The sequence below is a fragment of the Pelodiscus sinensis genome, chromosome 1 (assembly GCF_049634645.1).
Source record: "Pelodiscus sinensis isolate JC-2024 chromosome 1, ASM4963464v1, whole genome shotgun sequence".
NCBI classification, from domain to species: Eukaryota; Metazoa; Chordata; order Testudines; family Trionychidae; genus Pelodiscus; species Pelodiscus sinensis.
The window spans coordinates 151,069,657-151,091,296 of NC_134711.1; the positions used below are offsets into that span (position 1 = coordinate 151,069,657).

Consider the following 21,640-nt stretch of genomic DNA (forward strand, 5'->3'; position numbering starts at 1 on the left):
TGGCCAGGAGGGCAGGAACAGAGCCTGAAGTTTCCCCTCCAGGCTCTCAGTTTTGAAAGAGAAACAGCCACACAGCTGCTTTTCTGAGTGGCATGGGGGTGGTGCACAGCAAGCAGGAAGCATGCCTCAGGCTCCCCACACCCTCTGCAGGCTGGATCTGGTGGTTTGGTTGGGGCCGGATTCAGCCCACAGGCCGTATTTTACCCAGGCCTGAACTGGGACCACCAAATTTAGTATGCAGCTTCCTCTTATCGTAACTTAAAGCAAGATCAAGGTTTGGCTGCATCAAACAGAAAGGGAGGGTGTGACCGCAGGGGAGCACCATTAGTGAGTCTAGACTGAGTCCTAAGATTTTGAGGGGAGGAGTATGCATCATTCCTCCCTCAATGATCCGTCCCATTTAGTCTCTTTCAAAGCTATTTACGTCTGGGAAGGATCACCTAGTCACCACAAGCCATAAAAAGCTTTATCTGAGGAGATGAGATGCTCAGTTGCTCAAATATTCATATTTTGGTTCTGTTTTCTTTATAATAAACAACTAAGGTTTATGTGTTGGAAATGTACTCCATTAGCTTGCTATTATTAGACTTCTATTTCCCTTTTTGATATTTTTGCCTTCATGGCTCTGTGCATCTGTCCACGTGTTTAATATAAAAATACAGTCGTGAGTTGTGTGGGCTTTTTATTGGATATTAAGTGTTATTTACATAAGAACATAAGAACAGCCGTACTGGGTCAGACCAAAGGTCCTTCAAGCTCAGTATCCTGTCTGCCAACAGTGGCTAGCACCAGGTGCCCCAGAGAGGGTGGACCGAATACAATGATCAAGCGATTTGTCTCCTGCCATCCCTCTCCAGCCTCTGACAAACAGAGGCCAAGGACACCAATTCTATCCCCTGGCTAATAGCCTTTTATGGACCTAACCTCCATGAAATTATCTAGCTTCTCTTTAAACTCTATTATAGTCCTAGTCTTCACAGCCTCCTCTGGCAAGGAGTTCCACAGGTTGATTACACGCTGTGTGAAGAAGAACTTTTCTTTTATTAGTTTAAACCTGCTCCCCATTAATTTCATTTGGTGTCCTCTAGTTCTTCTATTATGGGAACTAATAAATAACTTTTCTTTATCCGCCCTCTCCACACCACTCATGATTTTATATACCTCTATCATATCCCCCCTCAGTCTCCTCTTTTCTAAACTGAAAAGTCCCAGTCGCTTTAACCTCTCCTCATATGGGACCCGTTCCAAACCCCTAATCATTTTAGTTGCCCTTTTCTGAACCCTTTCCAAGGCCAAAATATCTTTTTTGAGGTGAGGAGACCACATCTGTACACAGTATTCAAGATGTGGGCGTACCATAGTTTTATACAGGGGCAGTAAGATATTCTGGGTCTTATTTTCTATCCCTTTCTTAATAATTCCTAGCATCCTATTTGCCTTTTTAACCGCCGCTGCACACTGCGTGGAAGTTTTCAGAGAACTGTCCACGATAACGCCAAGATCTCTTTCCTGATTTATTGTAGCCAAATTAGCCCCCATCATACTGTACGTATAGTTGGGGTTATTTTTCCCAATGTGCATTAGTTTACACTTATCCACATTAAATTTCATTTGCCATTCTTGTTGCCCAATCACTCAGTTTGGTCTTGGAGTCCCTCACAGTCTGCTTCTGTCTTGACTATCCTAAACAGTTTTGTATCATCTGCAAACTTTACTACCTCACTGCTTACCCCTTTCTCCAGATCATTTATGAATGAGTTGAAAAGGATTGGTCCCAGGACTGACCCTTAGGGTACACCACTAGTTACCCCTCTCCAATCTGAAAATTTACCATTTATTCCTACCCTTTGTTTCCTGTCTTTTAGCCAGTTCTCAATCCAAGAAAGGACCTTCCCTCTTATCCCATGGCCATGGAATTTACACAAGAGCCTTTGGTGAGGGACCTTGTCAAAGGCTTTCTGAATCCCCAAGGAGCCGAGCCACCACTTCAACCGTGCAAGACATCTCTGTTGAACACTGAAAAAGGTCTAGAACTATGGGCCACGGCCCAGTACACCCAGCCTCAGCATGGCTGATGGGAGGGGAGCAGAGTGGGGCAGGCTGGAAGGAGGTGGGAGAGGAGGGAACTGGCTGCCGGGAAGCAGGATTGGGGCACTGGGGATGTCCGATGGAGATCCGGGTGGGCAGGTAGCCAGCGAAAGCAGGGCTGGGGGCAGCACGGCTGTCCTGTGGAGATCCGGGCAGGCAGCCGGCGAAAGCAGGGCTGGGGGCGGCAGGACTGTCCTGCGGAGATCCGGGCAGGTGGGCAGCGAAAGCAGGGCCGGGGGCGGCGGGTGCTGTCCCATGGAGATCCAGGTACGCAAGTGGGTGGGTGGGCAGCAGGACTGTCTCATAGAGATCTGGGTGGGCAGCTGGCAGAAGCAGGGTTGGGCGTAGCGGGGCTGTCTGGCGGCAGAGATTGGAGAGGGCAGGCGGCAGCGGAACCAGGGCTGGCCAGGAGCCGGGGGGGGCCGGCCGGCCAGGGGAGATCAGGAAGAGGACGACGGGAGAATCAGCTGCCGGAAGCAGGGCTGGACGGGGGCAGCGGGGCTGGTTGGGGGAGCGGGGTTGACCGGGGGAGATTGGTGGAGGTGCGGGGAACCGGCTGCCGGAAGCAGAGCTGGACGGGGGCAGCAGGGCTGGACTGGGGAGATTGGGAAGAGAAGGGAGGGAGCGGGACTGACCTGGGCACATGCAGACCATGGAAGACGAGTGAGTTTGGCCAGGATTCCATTTTGCCCCCCCCCCCAACATACCCTCCCTCGAGTAGTTGTGAACTGCCTGGCAGGTAGACACACTCAGGCAGCGTGAGCACATCTACCAGCCAGACAGTTCGCCGCTACGGACTGATATACCTAATTATAATAAAATTTATCTAATTAGAAAATAACCAGACATTTTATGTCTGGTAATTTCTCAATTTCTTTCCTGGACAAAACTTTCAAATACCGGACTGTCCTGTACAAAACCGGACACCTGGTAATCCTACGCTTCACTGCACTCCTACCCTCCTAGCCACATACCCTACCCCCAATCTGCTCCTGCTCCCGCATCCTCAAGTGCTCATGCAGCACCGGGTCCCCCAAGCCCTGGCCCAGGCTGGGTGGAGGATGCAGCCGGGTGAAACACTGAAAATGTATTCATTTTTCATGCTTTTTTTTATATGCGTTTATATTTTTGGACTGCAAAAGACAGTACTGAAAAAAAAAACGGGTTCCAACTAAATTAAAAAGTTTGGGAAACCCTGATCTAGCCAGCTTTCTTATCCATCTTACAGCCCATTTGTCCAATCCATATTCCCTTAACTTGCTGGCAAGAATACTGTGGGTGACTGTATCAAAAGCTTTGTTAATGCTGGCACTGGGGGCTTTGGGAGGACCAGAAACAACTTATTTGAATATTCATCATTTGCTTAATGAATATGCAAATGAATGTTACCGGTCCTCCAAAAGTTCGTGAATGGATTTACTGGCCCCCTTGTCAAAAAGTTGGGAACCCTTGGTCTAGAACAGGAACATGCTAGAGGTGCTAACCACAGAGCAGCTGCTAGTTAATAGTTTGTTATATTTAGAGTTGCGTCAATCAAAGATTTCTCTGGTAGGATCCATAGGATCCTACCTGTTTCTGATCAAGCAGAACACTTAAACATATTTGTCTAGACTGGCAAGTTTTTCCGCAAAATCATCTGCTTTTGTGGAAAAACTTGCCAGCTGTCTACACTGGCTGCTTGAATTTCCGGAAAAGCACTGATGATCTCATGTAAGATCGTTAGTGCTTTTCCGGAAATACTATGCTGCTTCCGTTCGGGCAAAAGTCTTTTTCCGAAAGACTTTTGCGCAAAAGGGCCAGTGTAGACAGCACAGTGCGAAAATGGCAATCGGGGCTTTTTTGCGGAAAACCGCATCTAGATTGGCCACGGACGCTTTTCCGCAAAAAGTACTTTTGCGGAAAAGCATCCTGCCAATCTAGACGTGCTTTTCCGAAAATGCTTTTAACGGAAAACGTTTCTGTTAAAAGCATTTTCGGAAAATCATGCCAGTTTAGACGTAGCCATGGTCTTTTCAGTGCTTTGCTGAATCAGGGCTGACACCAGGTATCATTGTTATTGCTCATGTTAGTGTAGCTGCAGAAATAAGCTTGTTTATTTCCCATTGGTATCCTATGAAAACTAAGGTTTTTTTTAACTAAAAGGGAAACGTACATGCTTTCTTTAAACACTTGTATTTTTCAAATATACTGTGTTATTTTTTATTAATGTTTACTTTGGATTTCTTAGAGGGGGTTGTTAACATTTTTCCATTTCATTTTTTAGTATATTTTTTAAAATGGGAATTCTGTCAAGTTGGTGTTTTTCCTTCATTCCTATAAATTATCATAATTGGCTGTTTTTTTTTTTTTTTTTTTAAAAAGGGCTATAGTCATTTTGGTTTCCAACAATATTTTCTTTTAGTTTTCAAACTTTTAAGCATTCTTCTAGCTGTGCCAAAATGGAGCACTACCCCACATTTCTCCATTTTATCTATTTTCTGTAAGGTTTATTGAGAAGCAGTTCTATTGCAGGTTCATCCTATTTTTTGGGCTCATCTTGGTTCAGTCTCTTTCAACATTCGCTCAGTTATGTCAATTTTGTACACTGTACTTGATTTGATGACTCTATCTTTTCTGTTTGACAAATAATCCCATTCCAGGCACAACCAAACCCCTCATGTTGCTTTAAGATTTAAGTGATAAGAGGAAGCTAAATACCAAATTTGGTGGACCTAGGTCTTACCATTTAGGAGGAGCTCTTGATCAAACAAACTCTCTAAAATACATAGTTGATACTAAAAGATGTACCTGGCATTGCTCAGGTCCTTCAGGGCAGGGAACTGAGAGTGTGGGGGGTGCAGGAGTTAAGGCAGGGGCTTGGCAAGGTAGTGGTCTCAGGACAGGAGGGTGGGGGTGTGAGGAATCCAGGAATCAGGGTTTGGGGGGGGGAGAGAAGGGGCTCAGGGAAGGGGGATGGGGAGTGCAGGAGTCAGAGCAGTAGGTGGGGGGAGGTTCGGGAGGGATGACCAGTTGCTTCACCCTTGCATTGTAGTGGAGATGGTGGGAGGGGTGGTCCACACAGTCCGCCTGCTGCCTTCTCCCCAGGGCCTGTGCAGGCCACCTTCTGGCTTCTCCCCCAAGAAGAATTGGACTGACCCCAAAGGTTTGCTCATATTTTGCTATCAGGACTTTACCAAAAATTTTAAAGATCAGCTAAATTTCTTAATATAACTAAGCCTCGATCGGTTCTTTTACACACTTCCAGATGGAAATCAGGACTTTGTGGCCCTTATCTACAGTAACAAAATATGGTTCCTCTCTTTGCTAGACACTACCCATTCAATTTGGCTCTTTCCAGAGGTGGGCATAGTTCCACTGAATTCAGTGGAGTTCTACTGACTTTCATGGCTGAATTTAGTCTAGAACTGGAAATGTTTCCACTACAGTACAGAAGCCTGTGCCATGTGAAAGAATGGTGAAAAATACAACACAATGTTATTTGTATTGGATAAACATTCCAGTCCATTCAAATATTGTGACAGTTGATCTGGTGTTGGTTAAACAATACAAGTGAGAGAAACATACCCTGTAAGTGTAATGAATACAATCTGGCAGCTTCCATCATTATTCTGCCAAGTTAAATCACCATTTTTTCAGCAAGAGCAGCAACAACAAAAAGCAAGTGGAAATAAGAAAATGGGCTATTGCTATATTAAATATTTGTTCTGAGGCTGAAACAGCGTAGTTTCAGTGTAGTGTTAATTCATCTGCTTTAGGACTGTGCGACAAGTCCTGCTAGATTAGCACTAGGGATGTTTAAAAAGCATGGTGTTTTTCTTAAAATGTGTAACCTCTGACATTTTCAGTGCTTACACATTTACACACGGGGGGAGGAGACTCTGTGGGAGCCGGTACACATGGGAAGCCAGCTCTCGCCTGCTCCCCCGCACAGCTCCTCTCTGTTCCAACCCCCCACCCCACACACACCCCGGGCTGCAGCGTGGCAGGACATTGTGTGTAACTGTGAAAGTTAACTGATGAGGCCAGGCTCATAGATTAACCATTTCAATGTGTACATTATCACATCCCTAACGAACACTACTATTTCCACAAAGCAGTTTTACAATATGCTTTGCCTCACTGGCAGTTTTGTTATTTTGTGGGCTTTAAGCCCAGAAAGAAACATTGTGATCATCTAGTCAGGGGTTGTCATGATCATGAGAGATGGCCGGCAGCCTGGAGACTAGAGGGTTAACTACACCTAGCCAGGTGGAGTGGCCAATGGGAATGTAAGTAGGAATTTCAAACTGGGACAAAGGAATTTTTGGTTTTTCCCTTCTTTCTGGGAGAGTTCCCTCCAGCTACTGAGGGAGACAGACATGTCTCTCTCTCCAAGAAACAATTCTTTACTTTCTGTAAGTAGGGTAAAGTTTAGATAAATCTGTTAGGTTTTATTGTTTTATGGTTTAGGAAGTGGGATCTGATGTTTTGGCTTTCTTTTGTAGTTAAGTTCTAGGCCCATGGAGTTTCTCCATGAGTATATTATTTTGTTACTTTTCCATCTAGTCATTATGCTTGCTACAGGAATATTGTGGTGATAATACAAAGTTCTTTCTCTTTTATTTTATTAACCTGGTATTGATTCATTTTTGTGTCCTGGTTTGTACTTTAGGGGTGAGATTTCCCAACTAGTCTCCCCCTGATTTTTTTAGCATATTTGGGTGGTGGCAGCGGAGATTTTATCCCCAAAATCTAGGCTGTTACAATTTTGGGGGGAGGTTTTATACCACAGCCTGATAGATAAGATTTTGGGGGACTTTTGCTGGCCCCCACTTCTGCATTTATCATGCCAGAGTGGGGAAGGAGCCATGACAAGGGTTCTTAAACTTAATTGCATCATGACCCTCTTCTGACAATAAAAATTACCTCACAACTTCAGGAGCCACCTGTCTATGTTTCTTGTCAGACTGCATCTCATAGTAGGTCCCAACCATGCACGAAGAACTGTGCAGGCACAGGTTTTTGATTCAAGACTGACATCACAGCATGTAAGCTCTTCAGGGCAGAAGCGGGCCCTTGTTTTTATACATGTACTGTCAAGTGCCCGTAACTGTTTTAGGTCCATAAAACAGGTACTATAAATAGTAACGTGTGAATCTTGGAAATACAGATTATAGATGATCCAAGGCAAGAAGTATATGAATACCTGATCATCCTTTAAAACCATTCATTCTAGGCCCGTGGATATGAAAGACCTAGATGGCTGTGTTACTTAGGTCATAGTTATAAAAATACATTAACACTGTCTTTGGTTTCCCTTACCTGTAAGTGAATCACTGAGGTAAATCTTATATCTCAGGGAGTTGCACAGTTGCACACCTACAAACTTCTTGTACCAGGTCCTTTTGACGTACTGTTTCCCTTTGCATTCTGAATAGGCATTGGAATTGAATGGGATTTCAGTCCAGATGGCATCTTTTCCCACTGCAGAAGAAGAAAGGTAGGAATTAATGATACCGCCATAAAACTGGACATGACAAACATACTCAAAGAGGTTCAGAGACTCAAATACAATAGGATGCCACTTGGAACATCACCTGCATTTTGAAGGACATTTTTATGAGAATAAGCAGCAAAACGTGCATATATACAGGTACTGTGTCAGACCCTGGCCAACTGCACAGCTCTCCCTTCTCAGGGTCTCTTGGAGAGAACTCCCACAGAGGTCAGGCCTCCACCTCTCCTGGTTTGGATTTACACACGTGCCCCCTCAGCCAGCATTTGGGTTACAACCTTCTAGGTACCAACCATGAATAATTCAGCAAGTCCAATTGGTTGGCCCCTGCCAGGGTTTCTCTTTGGGAGACCCTGACAGTGTACTTTTTACAGTGATAAACAGCTTCTGCAAACAAAACATTTATTTTGCCCAGAAGGTACACAGTGCTTAGAAAATAAGGTTATAAAGTAACCAAGACCTACAAGCATATTTCCTTACCTAAGCTTAACCTTTCCACCCACCACTCAGGTAGCTTTGAGTTATTCACCAGCTCTGAAAGGGAGGAACAGCCTATCCTGCTTTTAGTCCTTCCCCTCTCTCTGAATGTCTCAAACTGCCAGCCTTTTTGTAGACACTTCCTAGCCAGTCTCTCTCATTCCACCTAATACCTCCACCCTTTTTCTAGAATATTTAAGGGGTTAGGCCTCCTTTGACTGCAGACTTCACTTTGGGAAGAGAACAGCATTCTGCTCCGGATGGAGCCAGCTAAATAACTTCTCCCCACAAGAAGTTAAATCTGGAATAACTCCATTGAAGGAAACAGTTATGCCATATTTAGGCTGCTCTAACTCAGCTAAAATCTGAATTAGAACAGCCTAAATGTGCAGTGTGCATTGCTGTGTCAGGGAGCCAAATACTGTCTACTGCGATACAGTTACAACTTATAAAAGGGGGTACATACAGTAGTGGGGGAGGGGGGGATTTGTGATTGCACTGCTCTTCTAAACAGAGACACTGGAAACTTGTAGAATACTACACAATAAACAAGATGAGATGGCCTACCCTGTGGAATGGAAGAGAGTTCGCAGTACTAAATGCATTAACAATCCCTTCAGCTGAAATGGGTGTTGTCTTCTCTTCTAGAGCCTGACCCAACTCCCACTTCAAGTCAACAGGAGTCTTACCTCCAGCTTTAGGAGGAACTCTGTCAAAGCTTTTCAAAGCTATTTTTCATGGCACACATTTCAGCACAATGATAGATAAATAGCAGACTTTGACTTACATTCTGTTAAGTCACTTACTAAGTGAGAAATAGTTTATTCTTTTTACAGAACTTTATATTGATTTAATAGCAGGGCTGAGAAAATACGAGCTGTCCATAGCTCACTTGTGGACATTGGTTTCAAGCCATCCAAGCTGCCACAGGAATACCACATCACGTTGATTGTGCTGTGCTCAGGTAAACATTTAGACTGGCAGAAATTCCTTACAAGTGATATAGCTGGAAGAAGTGAAATCATGTGTGAAAGCTGTTCTGTTCCATGATATGTGTAACTTGGACAGCACAACCCTCTTGTCATAAAGTAGTACGTTATCTTATTTCAGAAAAATGTTCTGATTAGAGCACGCTATACATGATGGGCTTACTTGAAATTGGCTCACTCACTCTTGGGTCCGCTGAGGAGAAAAACAAACATGTAATCAGACATTGTAAAAAAATCCTCTCTAGATATTTCAACAGAAGCACACTAGAAAGTGATTTTCTTTAGTTGACAAACTATAAACTGTAAAATAGCAACAATGCTTGGAAGTTGAGTTCACTACATTTTTGTGTATATTAAAGAAATAAACTGCTTATGTAACTATTTGGAATTGCTGCATCGCTGAACTTTTTAAAAAGGTTATGAATGGTTCATTTAACAGTAAAATTGGGCTTTGTAAAACAAAACAAAATTACAAAACTTATCAAGAAAAATATTTCCATGGAGTTTTTTAAAAAATTTTAGTGCCAACAATTTAACTTTTAAAAAAGGATTCCTTTGTAGTGCTTGCTGCCCAATGTCTCAGCCTTAGGTTAGTGCATGAGAATGACAAATAGAGAATGTGTGGAAACTGATTAGGAAAATATGAAACTGACCAGTTAATTTCCATTGACTGATTGCGTGAAGGGGAAATAATAAACATAAGAAATCATGAAATTGCATTGAAATATAACGGTTCTTTCAAATGTAATAATCTAAGATACATTAGTAACATAAGAGGGTATAAACTTTTCTTAAAATATGTGGGACATATATCAAATTCCTTATTTAGTTTCCACTTATCTTTTACTCCTAATAGTCAAAATTCCTATTAATTTCAGTGAGCAAACACTGAAGGATTTGACTTAAAATGTTAAACCTGATAGTGTCCCTTTAAAGAGGCATGGTACACAATAAGTGCCTGGTAGTTCAGCGTCCTATCCACAATAGGCAGCCAACTTTGAAAATAAAAGTATCTTCTGTTGCAGTTAGTGGCTATTTTGTAACTGGCTTCAAATGAAGCTGGATCTGGTCTTTTTGTTCCCCATAGCCAAGTCAGGTGGGGCTTTTGCTTAATGTATTATTTGAAACACACGACAGAGCTGCAAGTAACGCTCTAGTTTGCAGATGCATTGGCTAGCTAGATACATTTCTGAGGGTGCTATACCAACTGGTCTTCTTCGAGATGTGTTGCTCATGTCCATAAGTGTGTGTGTGCCTGCCACATGCACTGGTGTCGGACGTTTTTCCCAGCAGTTCCCTCAGCTGGGTTCCCCAGCACCCCCTGGAGTGACACACACACATCATGCTACATAGGGGGCCTCCCTACCTCAGAGGTTCCTTCTTGCCAGAACTCTGACAGAGGGGAGAGAGGGTGGGAAGTTGAATGGACGTGAGCAACACATCTCGAAAAAAGACCAGTTATTGAACAGGTAACTGTCTTTTCTTCGAGTGCTTGCTCATGTCCATTCAACATAGGTGACTGGAAGCAGTGTCTGTGGAGGTGGGTAGGAGTTATGAGAATGCAGACTGCAGTACACCCCTGCCAAATGCAGCATCCTCCTTGGTCTGCTGCGTGATGGCATAATGAGACAACAGTGTGTGCACTGACGACCATGTTGCTGCCCGACAAATGTCCTGGATTGGGCCATGCGCAAGGTAAGCATGTGAGGAAGCCTGAGCTCTGGAGGAGTGGACCCTAATCAACTCCAGTGGCTGGGCCCCTGCCAAGTTGTAGCACATGCGGATGGGGAAAGTGATCCGTTTGAACAGTTGCTGGGAGGAGATGGGGGAACTCCTCCCGCGTTCCGCAAAGGCCAAAAACAGCTGCATAGCACTGCAAAAGACACATGTACTCTCCAGGTAAAAAAAGCCAGCACCCTGCGCACATCCAGAGCACGGTACACATAAAGCTTGGGAGAAGACTATCAGAAAAATGTCCTGGTCCACGTGGAAGGTGGACACCACCTTGGGGAGAACAGCCAGATGAGGCCACTGCTGGACCTTATCCTTGAAGAACCGGGTATATGGCAGTTCTGACATCAGGGCTAGGGACTCTGTCTAGCCAAAGTGATGGCAATCAGGAAGGCTACTTTGAAGGAGAGCAGTGACCGTGGGCATGTGGCTAGGGGCTCAAACAGGGCCTGGTCTTGGGAGAGCTAGTCTGGCCTCAGCAGCAGCCATCTGGGCAGCAGAACATCAAGGTCATCAGTGCCCTGAACCAGTGCTGGTGAGGATCACTGTTGCCTTGTCCCTCTCGGCCTTCTGGAGGACCTTGCCAATGAGGGAAACGGAGGGAAGGAGTAGAGGAGACCTTCTGACCACTGGTGCAGGAATGCATCTGGAAGAAACCCCTACTGGAGGCCAAATCAGGAGCAGAACCAGCTGCACTTTGCGTTGTCTCTCAAGAGGTCTGCCAAGAGGTCCACTAGGGGAGAGCCCCAGTCTTCGAAGAGGGAGGAGGGTGGAGAGCTCCCTCATGGTTAAAGGAGAACTCTCTGCTGAGACGATCTGCGATCATGTTCCAAACCCCGGGAGGTGGCAGTCTTTCAGCATGATGTCATAAAGGACGCAAAACTCCTAGGGCCCTATAGCCTCTCTGCAGAGCTCTGGAGATGGGGCTTCTCCTTGTCAGTTTATGTAGTACATGGTGGCGGTGTTGTCTGTGAGGATGTGCACCATCCTGCTTATGAGGTGAGGGAGAAACACCTCGCACACATTCCCGGTCGCTCTTAGCTCTTTTACGTTTAATGTAGAGTGATCTCTCTTGAGGGGTCTACATGCCTCGGGTGCGAAGGGTCCCCATGTGGGCTCCCCAACCGCAGTCCGAAGTGTTGGCTACCTGCTCCCTCAAGTGGGGCTGAAGATGGAATGGAATGTCTGTCATAACCTGGTCTGGGCTCGTCCACCAGGCTAGGGCAGACAGGACCTGCCTTTCCAATGAGTGTTGTACCGGTACGTACATCAAAGCCAACCACTGTAGGAGGGGCCTCATTGTGAGTCTGGCCAGGGGCACGACGTACATGCAAGCCACAATATGTCCCAGGATCTGCAGACACACTCGCGCTGTGGTCATGGGGACAACTGCGAGTTGTTGAATGAGGGCTAAAAGAGCCTCGAACTTCTCTTGAGGGAGGATGTTCTGGTGGTAGTAGAGTCCAGAACCGCTCCTATAAACTCTATTTCCTGGGTAGGTCCCAAGAGAGACTTTTTCTCGTTTATGAGCAGGCCAGCTGGTGGCACGTGTCTAGGAGGAAATGCATGTTGCGTTGAACCTTTTGCCTTGATGGGCCTTTGACGAGCCAATCGTCCAAGAAACACAGAAGACTGCACGTTGTGCCCATTTCTCATGTTCAGACCTAAGGGGCCTTCAGAGCGCTCTCCTCTCGGACACCAGAGAGAGCGAGATTGGACTGTGCCAGGAGATTGGCCTACCTCAGTTCCAGAGCCCAGTCGGTGTCAGTGGAGGTACCGGCATGGCACTGATGTCCTGCGCGGCCTGAAAGGCCTCCACCGTGGAGGGCAGACAGACCTCCAGCACTAATGAAGGTGACCCGGACACTGGGCTCGTTGCCTTTTGAGGCTTCTCTGGCCTAGCCACTGGCTGGTCACTCTTCTTCCCCTTATCTTTGCGAGGGGACTTACCCAGCTTCCTAGCAGGCTGAGCCGGGATTGCACGTGATGACTAGTGCCGAGCCGTCGAGGCCGGCAGTGCGCTGTGCACCGAGGCACCGTCACTCAGTGCCAGTTCTGGCTCCTGATCTTCTGGGACAAGCGTGGACTCCATTAAGAGCACCTTAAGACAGATACTGTGCTCTTTAATAGTTCTGGGACAGAAGGACCGGCAAATGCGACATTTGTCCAAAATGGGTCCCTCCCCCTGGGAAACTCAAGCAGTCAGCATGCGGACTGCTGACTGCCATAGTCCTGTGGCACCTGGCACAGGCGCTGAAGTCAGGGGAGTGGGGCATGCCCCGTCCCCCCATGTGGAGTTTTTTCAATGGGTTGAGGATTAACAGTTTACAGGTACCTCACAGTTCGTTAATGGGGAATCTCAATGCAAAGGGAGTATTTGCCACAGCCGAGGCTGAAGCACTCTGTTCCAAGCACCATCAGTGGCGGTAAGAAGGAACTGAGGAGGGAGGGGCTGGGGGTGCCTCATATAGCATGACGTGGGTGCACTACTCCATGGGTGTGCTAGAGACCCTGACCCTACGGGTGCTGCTTAGGGAAAAACTGCTGGCACCTGTGTATGTGGCAGGCCCACACCCCTAGGTTGAATGGATATGAGCAAACACTCAAAGGAGAAACCTTAATTTTAAAGAATAAATGACTTAATTCCACTAAGCATCAATCAGATGAGTAAAACCTTGAATTAGGAAGCAGGGATCTGGAGTCTATTCTGAGCTCTGCCACTGTCCTGCTGGATGATTCTGGGCAAGTCACTTAATCTGTTTGTGCTTTCATTTCTCTTCCTGCAACAAGTGTGTCCTGTTTATTTAGTGCGTAGCCTCATAGGGGAGTGACACTCTCTCTCTTGCAATTTATTTACATGCACATACACCGCCTACCGCAATGGGATTATCATCGCAGGTAAGCCCTGAGGCATTAGGGTCACATAAAAGTAATAAAATAGTAACAATATTGCAGACAATGGAAAAAGCACAGGGAATAAAGTAAAATTGCAAAAGTGTGCCCAGTGTGCAAATCTGTTATGTGTTTTGGATTATGTGCAAAGATATCTGAAATAGGGATAAAAACACAAACATTCATTATAATGATGCTTTGCATTTAAGATGCCACACTGCCCATTAATAATATGCACACATACGCAAATCCTACTCACCGGACCCCCAAAAAAATATCCCCTGGATTCAGCAAAAGCCTTTGTACACATTCCATAGTTAAAACCACAACTGGTTTTGCATCCATAAAGGAGTATGGGAATATGTCATTTACATATGAGGTAACAGAGACACAGAGTGAGGTGAAATGCCCAAGGCCACCTATCAGGTCAGTGACAGAACTGAACCCCTCCTCCCCCCGGTTTCCTCAATCTGAGGCCCTATCTATTAGGCTGCACTGCATCCATAATCAAAAACACCCCAGGGGCAAGCTTACCTCATATTTTTGGCTGAAGGCATTTTCATGGTTTTCACTGATAAACTAATACACCTATTGAAGCTCTTACCTGATTCAGTATCAAATTGGACCTTATCGCTGGGTGGACCTTCACCGCTAGGGTTTATGGCTTTCACTTGGAATTCATAACTGGAGAATAAAATTGGAAACAAACACATTTGTATTCTTGGAAACCACCCATGCAGATACCATCGCTGATGTTATTCGTTTCCTGGACAAGCATAAAGAATCAAAACATCGTACTCTAAAAACATTAAGACACCCTGCTCCTAATACCAGAAGACCCTTCGGCCTATGCATGGCAAGTGTGCATGCAGATCCTTAATGTTTGTTTTAATGCTCCATTGGAACCTGCTCCTGTTTTTAATGCTGCTGGGGGAGCAGTGTAGGGGATTGGGCTGTTGCTGCGTGTAATGTACGTCCTCCAGGAGGCGGGCTGGAATGTTCAGCCAACCGAAAGATCCAACTGACTGAATGCACCTCAGCGCTGTATATCGTCCTCTAAATAACAACAACGTACCCACGTGGGGATCTCTCTTCCCTATCCTTCTCCACAGCAATATTTTTGGTGTAGTCCTAAATACCAATATTTCTGAATTCGTCGTGCCTCCTCTCCCCCTGCCCTCGGCCTATATTGGAAGTCGGGTTGCCACCTCTGGGACACAAAAGCCAGAGAGATGTGGGCTGATCCTGAGCCCATAAAATCAAACAGCTGGCAGAGTGCACCAAGCACCATCCCAGAACAGGTCCATCATAAAGGGGACAATCCTAGGAAAACACTGACCTAAGTTCCCTGAAAGCTGTGCAGCAGGGCAGCCGCTTAATGAGTCCCACCCAGATGCATAGGGCAGCTCTGCAGAGAGCTTCCTGACTGGGGAGAGGCCAAGGGCACCATTTAGGGAGAGCGAGGGACTGTTTCCCCCTGAAAGTATGAACCCCTGCATATGATACTTGAGGTCTGCTTAAAACTTCATGCAGTGGTTCCAGAGGCAGTTCTTAAATGCAACAGAGTTTAAGCTGCTTGCAGCTTTGCCTTTGGGGCAGGGAGTTTGTTATAAAAAGAGGGAGGCAAGTGATTAAGAATAACAAAAGACTGGTCCTTCAAGTAATTAAGGATTGTGAGAGCATCATGAAAACATTGCCGGGTACTTAAAAGGTTGGGGGGGGGGGGGGGCAATAGAAATGAGTGTTGTGCTGCTGGGATTTGAATTTGGATCACTGCTGTTAAACTTATAAATGTTCTTGAAAAAAGGGTAAATAGTGAGGTGGCAAAATGTGCAGATACTACAAAATTACTCAAAATTGTTAAATCCAAAGCTGACTGCAAAGAGTTACAAAGGGCTCTCACAAAACTGTGTGATTGGATAACACAAGGGCAGGTATTACTGCCTGAGGAGAGCCCCACTTCTCATTCTTTCTCTCTTTCACATGCTCAGGAACCCTGCCTTTTGTGGTCTTTCGGTTCTGTTGCTGTGCTGCAAGGAGAAGTGACCAGAGTATCCCCATTTTCTTACAGCACTACGGCTCGGGACTGCTGCCTGATGCCAAGTGACTCCTATACATGACATACACAGCAGAGCCACAAATGACCACTCCACTCAGTTCTGTTTCCCAAATTCCCATCTCTTCTACACAGATGCACACTGAGGTACGGAGCTAGCAATATGTGTAAAAATATTAATGGCAGTGCATGCTGTTTTTTCCTAACTCCCATGCAGCCAAGCACTGACCTAAGCACCACTCAGAATCAGCCTATAATAAGATACCATCACCTGCCTGCATTAACAACTGTAATATCTCTACAACATACAGCCCATGGTGATCTGCCTGCCTCAGAGCAATGGAAAGTTGCATGATATTCTGATGTTGCTATACAAAGGCTCCTGTTTGTGTCTTTTTACTTCTTTCTATTCCTGTTTCAGTCTACGGCCAACACTGGCATTTCACGGTGCTGTAACATTCTGGCTCAGGTGTGAAAAAATATCCCTCCCTCTCAAGCATAGAAAGTTACAGTTTTGTAAAGTGCCAGTGTGTACCAGATTACAGCGCTGGGAGACCATTAGCTACTCCCCTAGCAGAGGTAGTTTATAGGGTACTGGGTGATCTCTCTCCCAGTGTCTGTGTCATGGTCACACTTTCAGTTTAAAGTGCTGTCTTCTGCTTTGTTTCAACTGACACTAAGGCAGTGCTTTAAACTGAAAGCATAGCCATGAGACAAGCACTGAGAGAGAGATCAACCAGCACTCTTAATGTCAGTTGAAATGAGGATTGTTATATTGTGCCTGGCATGGAAAGGAGAATGCTTCCTCACTCACTGAAGCCTTTGAGACACATACAGCTCCTCTTGTTTGGTTGGTTTCATTTTAAATGATTGTAAGGAATGTAGTTGAGAAAAAACAGAAGATATAGAAGTCATCTCCTCAAAGTCTCTAACATTCAAAATCCTTTGTAGTTCATTTTCCAGCAGCAGCTTTCCAAGAGTTAGGCTGTGTGGGGAGTGTATGGTAATACACTCATTTACTTGTTTCCTCAATGTTATTATTTGTATGACAGTAGAGCTGAGAGGATTTATTCTGGGGTCACAGCAAGAAATGGCCCCTGGCTTGCAGGTTGTGAAAGGAGTAAAGCTGAGAAACACTGACATAAGTAAGTAATAGGTAACGGAGTATATTTTAAATGAGCAGACACCACAAAACAGTGGACACATTTTCAAAATGATGAGAGGTATTTAGGTTATTTTCTACCTTGAATGATATTTTGGGCCATTACTTACACTATTAAACATTACTGTGGATTCATAAATAATCACTTATTACTGGAAGGGAGTGCTTGGTGAATTTATCGCAGCACTATGAAATAGAGCAACAAAAGGCTGCTTTCCAAGCAGCAAGTTTCCAAAAGATCAATGATCAGAAGAGACAAAATTAAAAACAAAAAAGCCACTATTCCCATACTTGGGTTGCCAACACTTCATTTATAAGCCCACACAAAGAGTCTGAATAGTTTCATCTGAACTGTGAAATTTCCAACTGTTTCTTGGTCTCTGAAGACCTGAGCAGCATGCTGATTAGCCTCGGTAAGTTCTGTGTGTCCAAATACCAAAGGGCAGTCTCCCACAGCTATTGGTAGAATAATTTTTATTTTAACCAAATGTAATGCTTAAAACTAACAATCGCCTCAATTTTTGTAAATCTTCTCAAAAACAGAAATACTTGCAAGCGTTCCCATGGTGGGGAAATATTTTGTAAATGAGGAATCTACATTTATTAGCATAACTATGGTTTGTTATTTTTATTTAAAAAGCTTACCTAATCTAATTTAAATATGTATTCCATGCTCATCACTGTGGGTATCCAACCTGCTTTTAGGCAACTCTGAATAAGCTACATGATGTTTAAATGGTAAAAATGTACCTGGAGGAGGGTTTTTTTAATTTTATAAAAAGTAAAGGTAATTGTTTTTAGAAAATTTTTTTAATCTGAGCTGTTTGTGACCTCTCATTATTCTTCCCCACCACCCTTCCTCCATGCACCTTTTAAAATTCAGGTTTCCGGGATCTGTTCTTCTCAACCTTTCCTGTAGCGGCTCCCGCTCCCATTTGACATCATGGGATGGGCCAGAGGGTGGTCACAGCTCCATGACAGCTGTTTGTGACCCCACCAAGATGAAAAGAAATGATTATTCACACTGTGCAGTAACTGAGATTCTTTGAGATGGCTGCCCCTGTAAGTACTCCCTGTTAGGTCAATCTGCACCCCTGTGTTTATTATCAGAAATTTTTAGTAGTCAGCATCTGCTCGTGTTACGCATACGCTGTCCCCTATTTTATGCCACCACTGGTGATTACATAGTTCCGTGTGATCAATGCCCCAGTTCCTTCTCTACCACAAAGTCTCTAACGTGAAAACTCTAAAGTACAGTAAAGGAGAGTGTTAGTCTAAGTAGAGCATCTGAAGCCAAGGGTCACTCTATGGCATAGTGCTGTGTGAATGTATGGGCTGATGCCCAGACTACTGCTTTGCAAAGGTCCATAATAGGCACACTGTTAAAGAAGGTTATAAATGTAGAGAGTGCAATGGAGAAGCGAGTCTGGGTTCCTGGTGCAGGTTGTATCTTTTGATGGCAGCAGCAAAAGTCAATGCAGCTAGAGATCCATGTTGACAGCCTTTGTTTGGATAGAGCATCTCCCTTAAGACTGATGTAAAAAGCTAGCATCCTTCAGCTGGCCAGGGTATGCAACATTGCTTCTGGTTTGTTCCCATGAGGTTTTGGGAAAAAATTATGAGGAATGGCTGGGTTGATACAAATGGAATGATCCAACTATTTAGGTAGGAGCTTGGGATGTGGTTGTAAGATAACTATTTTTGGAAAATATTGTGTTTGGGGGTCATGCCAGAAGGCCACCTGTTCTCCCACTCAGTGGGTAGATGTGATAGCAACAAGGAAGGCCACCTTCATTGACAAGTGGAAAACGGAGCACATCACTAATGACCCCATAAAGCACCAGAGTCCCAGACTGAGGTCCCATGTTGGAGTTAGGGCTTGTATTTCTGGGTGGAAGTTAAGAATGCCCTTGAGAAAACATTTAGCAGTAGGATGGCAAAGATGAACGACTGTGGTGGAATGCCACACTTGCTGCGAGGTGTTCTCTAATGGAATGCATTCAGAGACCCAATTTCTTGACTTCTGGTATGTAATCCCATACCATCGGTAAAAGAGAGGTTGTTGACATTGTTGGCCTTTTCTGGCACTATGTATGGACTCTTCCATTTGTGAAAGTAGTTATATTATGCAGTAGGCCTTTTGCTATTTAAAAGAATGTCCATTACCCCTTCTCAACAGGTCATTTCAGTGTCACAGAACCATGGAGCAGCCATGCCTTCAGATGATGCCTTACCAGTTTCAGTTCTACTACTTGCTAGTTTCAGGTAACGGCCTATATCCTGAGACAGGAGATGAGATAGAAGTGGAAATGTGTGTGATGGGCCCACAGCCATCTTCAGGGGTAGGGAAACTATGGGTTTTTTTGGGCCACATAGGGGCTCTGAAGATGTCTCTGGAGCTGTTGGTCTTGTGCATGCCCCTGGCTAAGAAAGAGACTGGAGGAAAAGCGGACAGTAGATATATATCCTCTTCAAGAACAGAAGCACTGCTGAGAGATCGGAGTCCTGATCCCGCTCTGGACCAGAAGCATGTTCACTTGGGCATTCTTGTTTGTTGCAAAGAACATAGGTGCCCACCAATGCTCCCTTTAATATTTTCCATCCAAGTGCACAGCTTACAGGGAATACTGGTGCCTACACCAAAGATGCTCTGGGGTGGAGCACCCACTGGGAAATTGATAGGTGCTGAGCACCCATTGGCAGCTTTCCATAAGTTCCCCTTCTCCCCTCAGCACCCTCCTTTCCCCTGCGATCTGCTGTTTTGTTGTGTTCAGGAGGTTCTGAGGGGAAAGGGGAAGAGTGAGGTCATAGGGCACTTAGAAGAAAGGGTAGAACTAGGAGGGCAGAGGTGGGGCTGGAAAGAGGTGGGATCTTTGGAAAAGGGGTAGAAGTGGAGGCAGGAGGAGAGCGAGAGGTCGAACACCCCTCTGCTCTTTTGAAAGTTGGCGCCTACAGCAAAGAAGTCTATAGTTGGGAATCCCCAGTATGGGAACAGATTTTACAGTACACAGGTGTTCATTTCCCACTTGTGATCCTGGGAAAATTTTCTCCTCAGTGCTTTTGCCATGGTGCTTTGGCATCCTGGTGGGGGGAGGCTGAAATGTCGATGCTGCAGTGGGGACACAAATTCCATAGTGACATCGCTGTGCATAAGGAGTGGGACCGTGCCCTTCCTTGGTGATTTATGGAACACATACAAACAACATTTTCTTTCAGCACTTTTGTAGCCTTGTCACTGATCAAGAGTAGGACCTGTGAGCATGCATTTCAGACTGCCCATAGCTCCAGTGAATGTATGTGCTATGTTGATTCCAACGGCGGTTCAGCAGCTTTGAGTTATGCGGTCATACAGGTGTGTCACTCAACTTAGCAATGAGGCATCCATCTTATCACCAAGAGAAGTGGGTGAGGAGGTTGATCTGTGTGAAGAAAACTTCAATAGAAACATTGTGTGTTTGAATCCACCCATGTAGAATATTTTGTAACTTGTTTGACATCATGAGACACTTGTTCATACTGTGTCTGTGCAGAATATATGCTGTCCTTGCTGACCCAGCATTGTAGGCATCACATGCGCAGTCTGGCATGTTTGATGACTATTGTCGTTGTGGATATATGGCCTGAGTCAGAGGCATGTTAAAAGTGGCACAAAAGAACTTATAAGATCATCAGCAAAATATGTAAGTGAGTCTTTTTAAAAATAAAAATAAAATCAGGATGAATATAGCAGAGGGAGAGATTCTCTGTGGTGCTTCCATGCCTATTGTCATATTTCATTATTAGGGACTAGATTTGCACGGCCTTTTTAGTAGGTGCATAAAGGGGGACAAAGGACACTACAGCCTATTGTCTCATCGCATAGTTCATATAAAAGCCAGGTAGAGTTGCAGTCCTTGTGTTCAGAGGAGCAGGGGGCATTGTCACCTCCCTAGCCCTGAACGAATGTGGAGGCAAGACACAAGGTGCTCCAAAAAGGATAAGGGAAGGGAGAGGACTGACAGCCATGCACAAGCTGCACGCCACAGTATGTGTGGGCGTTTCTGTCTCTGGGAGGAACAGTAATCCCAGGGAAGGATGAGTGTGCAGCTCTATGCACATTCAATTGTGGCTTCCTTACAAATGGAATCTGGAAGAACAGTTTAGACATGCTAAAAACCTTGTACACACGGCCAGATTGGTGCAAACACTGATGTAGATTCTTATTACCTTTTAAGAGTGGCTTAAACCAGTTGTTCTCAATGTTTTTGGGATCAGGATCTATTTGTAAATGTTTAAGGCCTGTTGAGACCCAGTAAATATGCCCGGAGGTGATTCGGGTTGGGTCCTGCCTGGTATTCACTCTACAGTGGTGGCTCCCACAGCATCTGTGCTGTGGGGCCCATTGGGCTTGGCTCTGGGCATTGCAGCCTCTGGGATTGCAGCGACACTCAGGTTTGCCCCTTCGCCCCCGACTCTACCAAATGTGTGTGAGTGGAGCTGTGACCTGGCTGAGGAGGTTGCAGGGCTACTCACTCACATTCAGCCTTCCCGGGCTCCTGTCTTCGTGACAGCTGGGTCAAAGCTGAGTGGCAATGGGATCCCAGAGATTGCAGTGTCTGGAGCAGGAAAACGAACCCAGCCAGCCTCATGGGACAAGAACATCACAGGGCCCTTTGAAACATTCTGATCAGCTCTGGGTTCTGTAACTAGTACAATGCTGTATATAGATAAATCCCTCTGATTTATGCTTTTTAGATTAAAGGAAATGGCTA

At 45.2% G+C, this 21,640-nt stretch overlaps 1 protein-coding gene across 38 annotated transcripts in view; it reads right to left on the reverse strand.

Moving 5' to 3' along the window:
* The window catches only part of ABI3BP (ABI family member 3 binding protein), a 323,405-nt gene that overhangs the window by 4,020 nt on the left and 297,745 nt on the right, over window positions 1–21,640 (reverse strand). For all 38 annotated transcript variants that reach the window (XM_075907457.1, XM_075907515.1, XM_075907462.1 and 35 more), the window contains 3 exons: window positions 14,276–14,355; window positions 9,212–9,241; window positions 7,390–7,551 (listed from right to left, as the gene is read on the reverse strand). In XM_075907457.1, coding sequence (XP_075763572.1) covers window positions 7,390–7,551; window positions 9,212–9,241; window positions 14,276–14,355 — 272 coding nt within the window. The remainder of the gene's footprint in view (window positions 1–7,389; window positions 7,552–9,211; window positions 9,242–14,275; window positions 14,356–21,640) is intronic.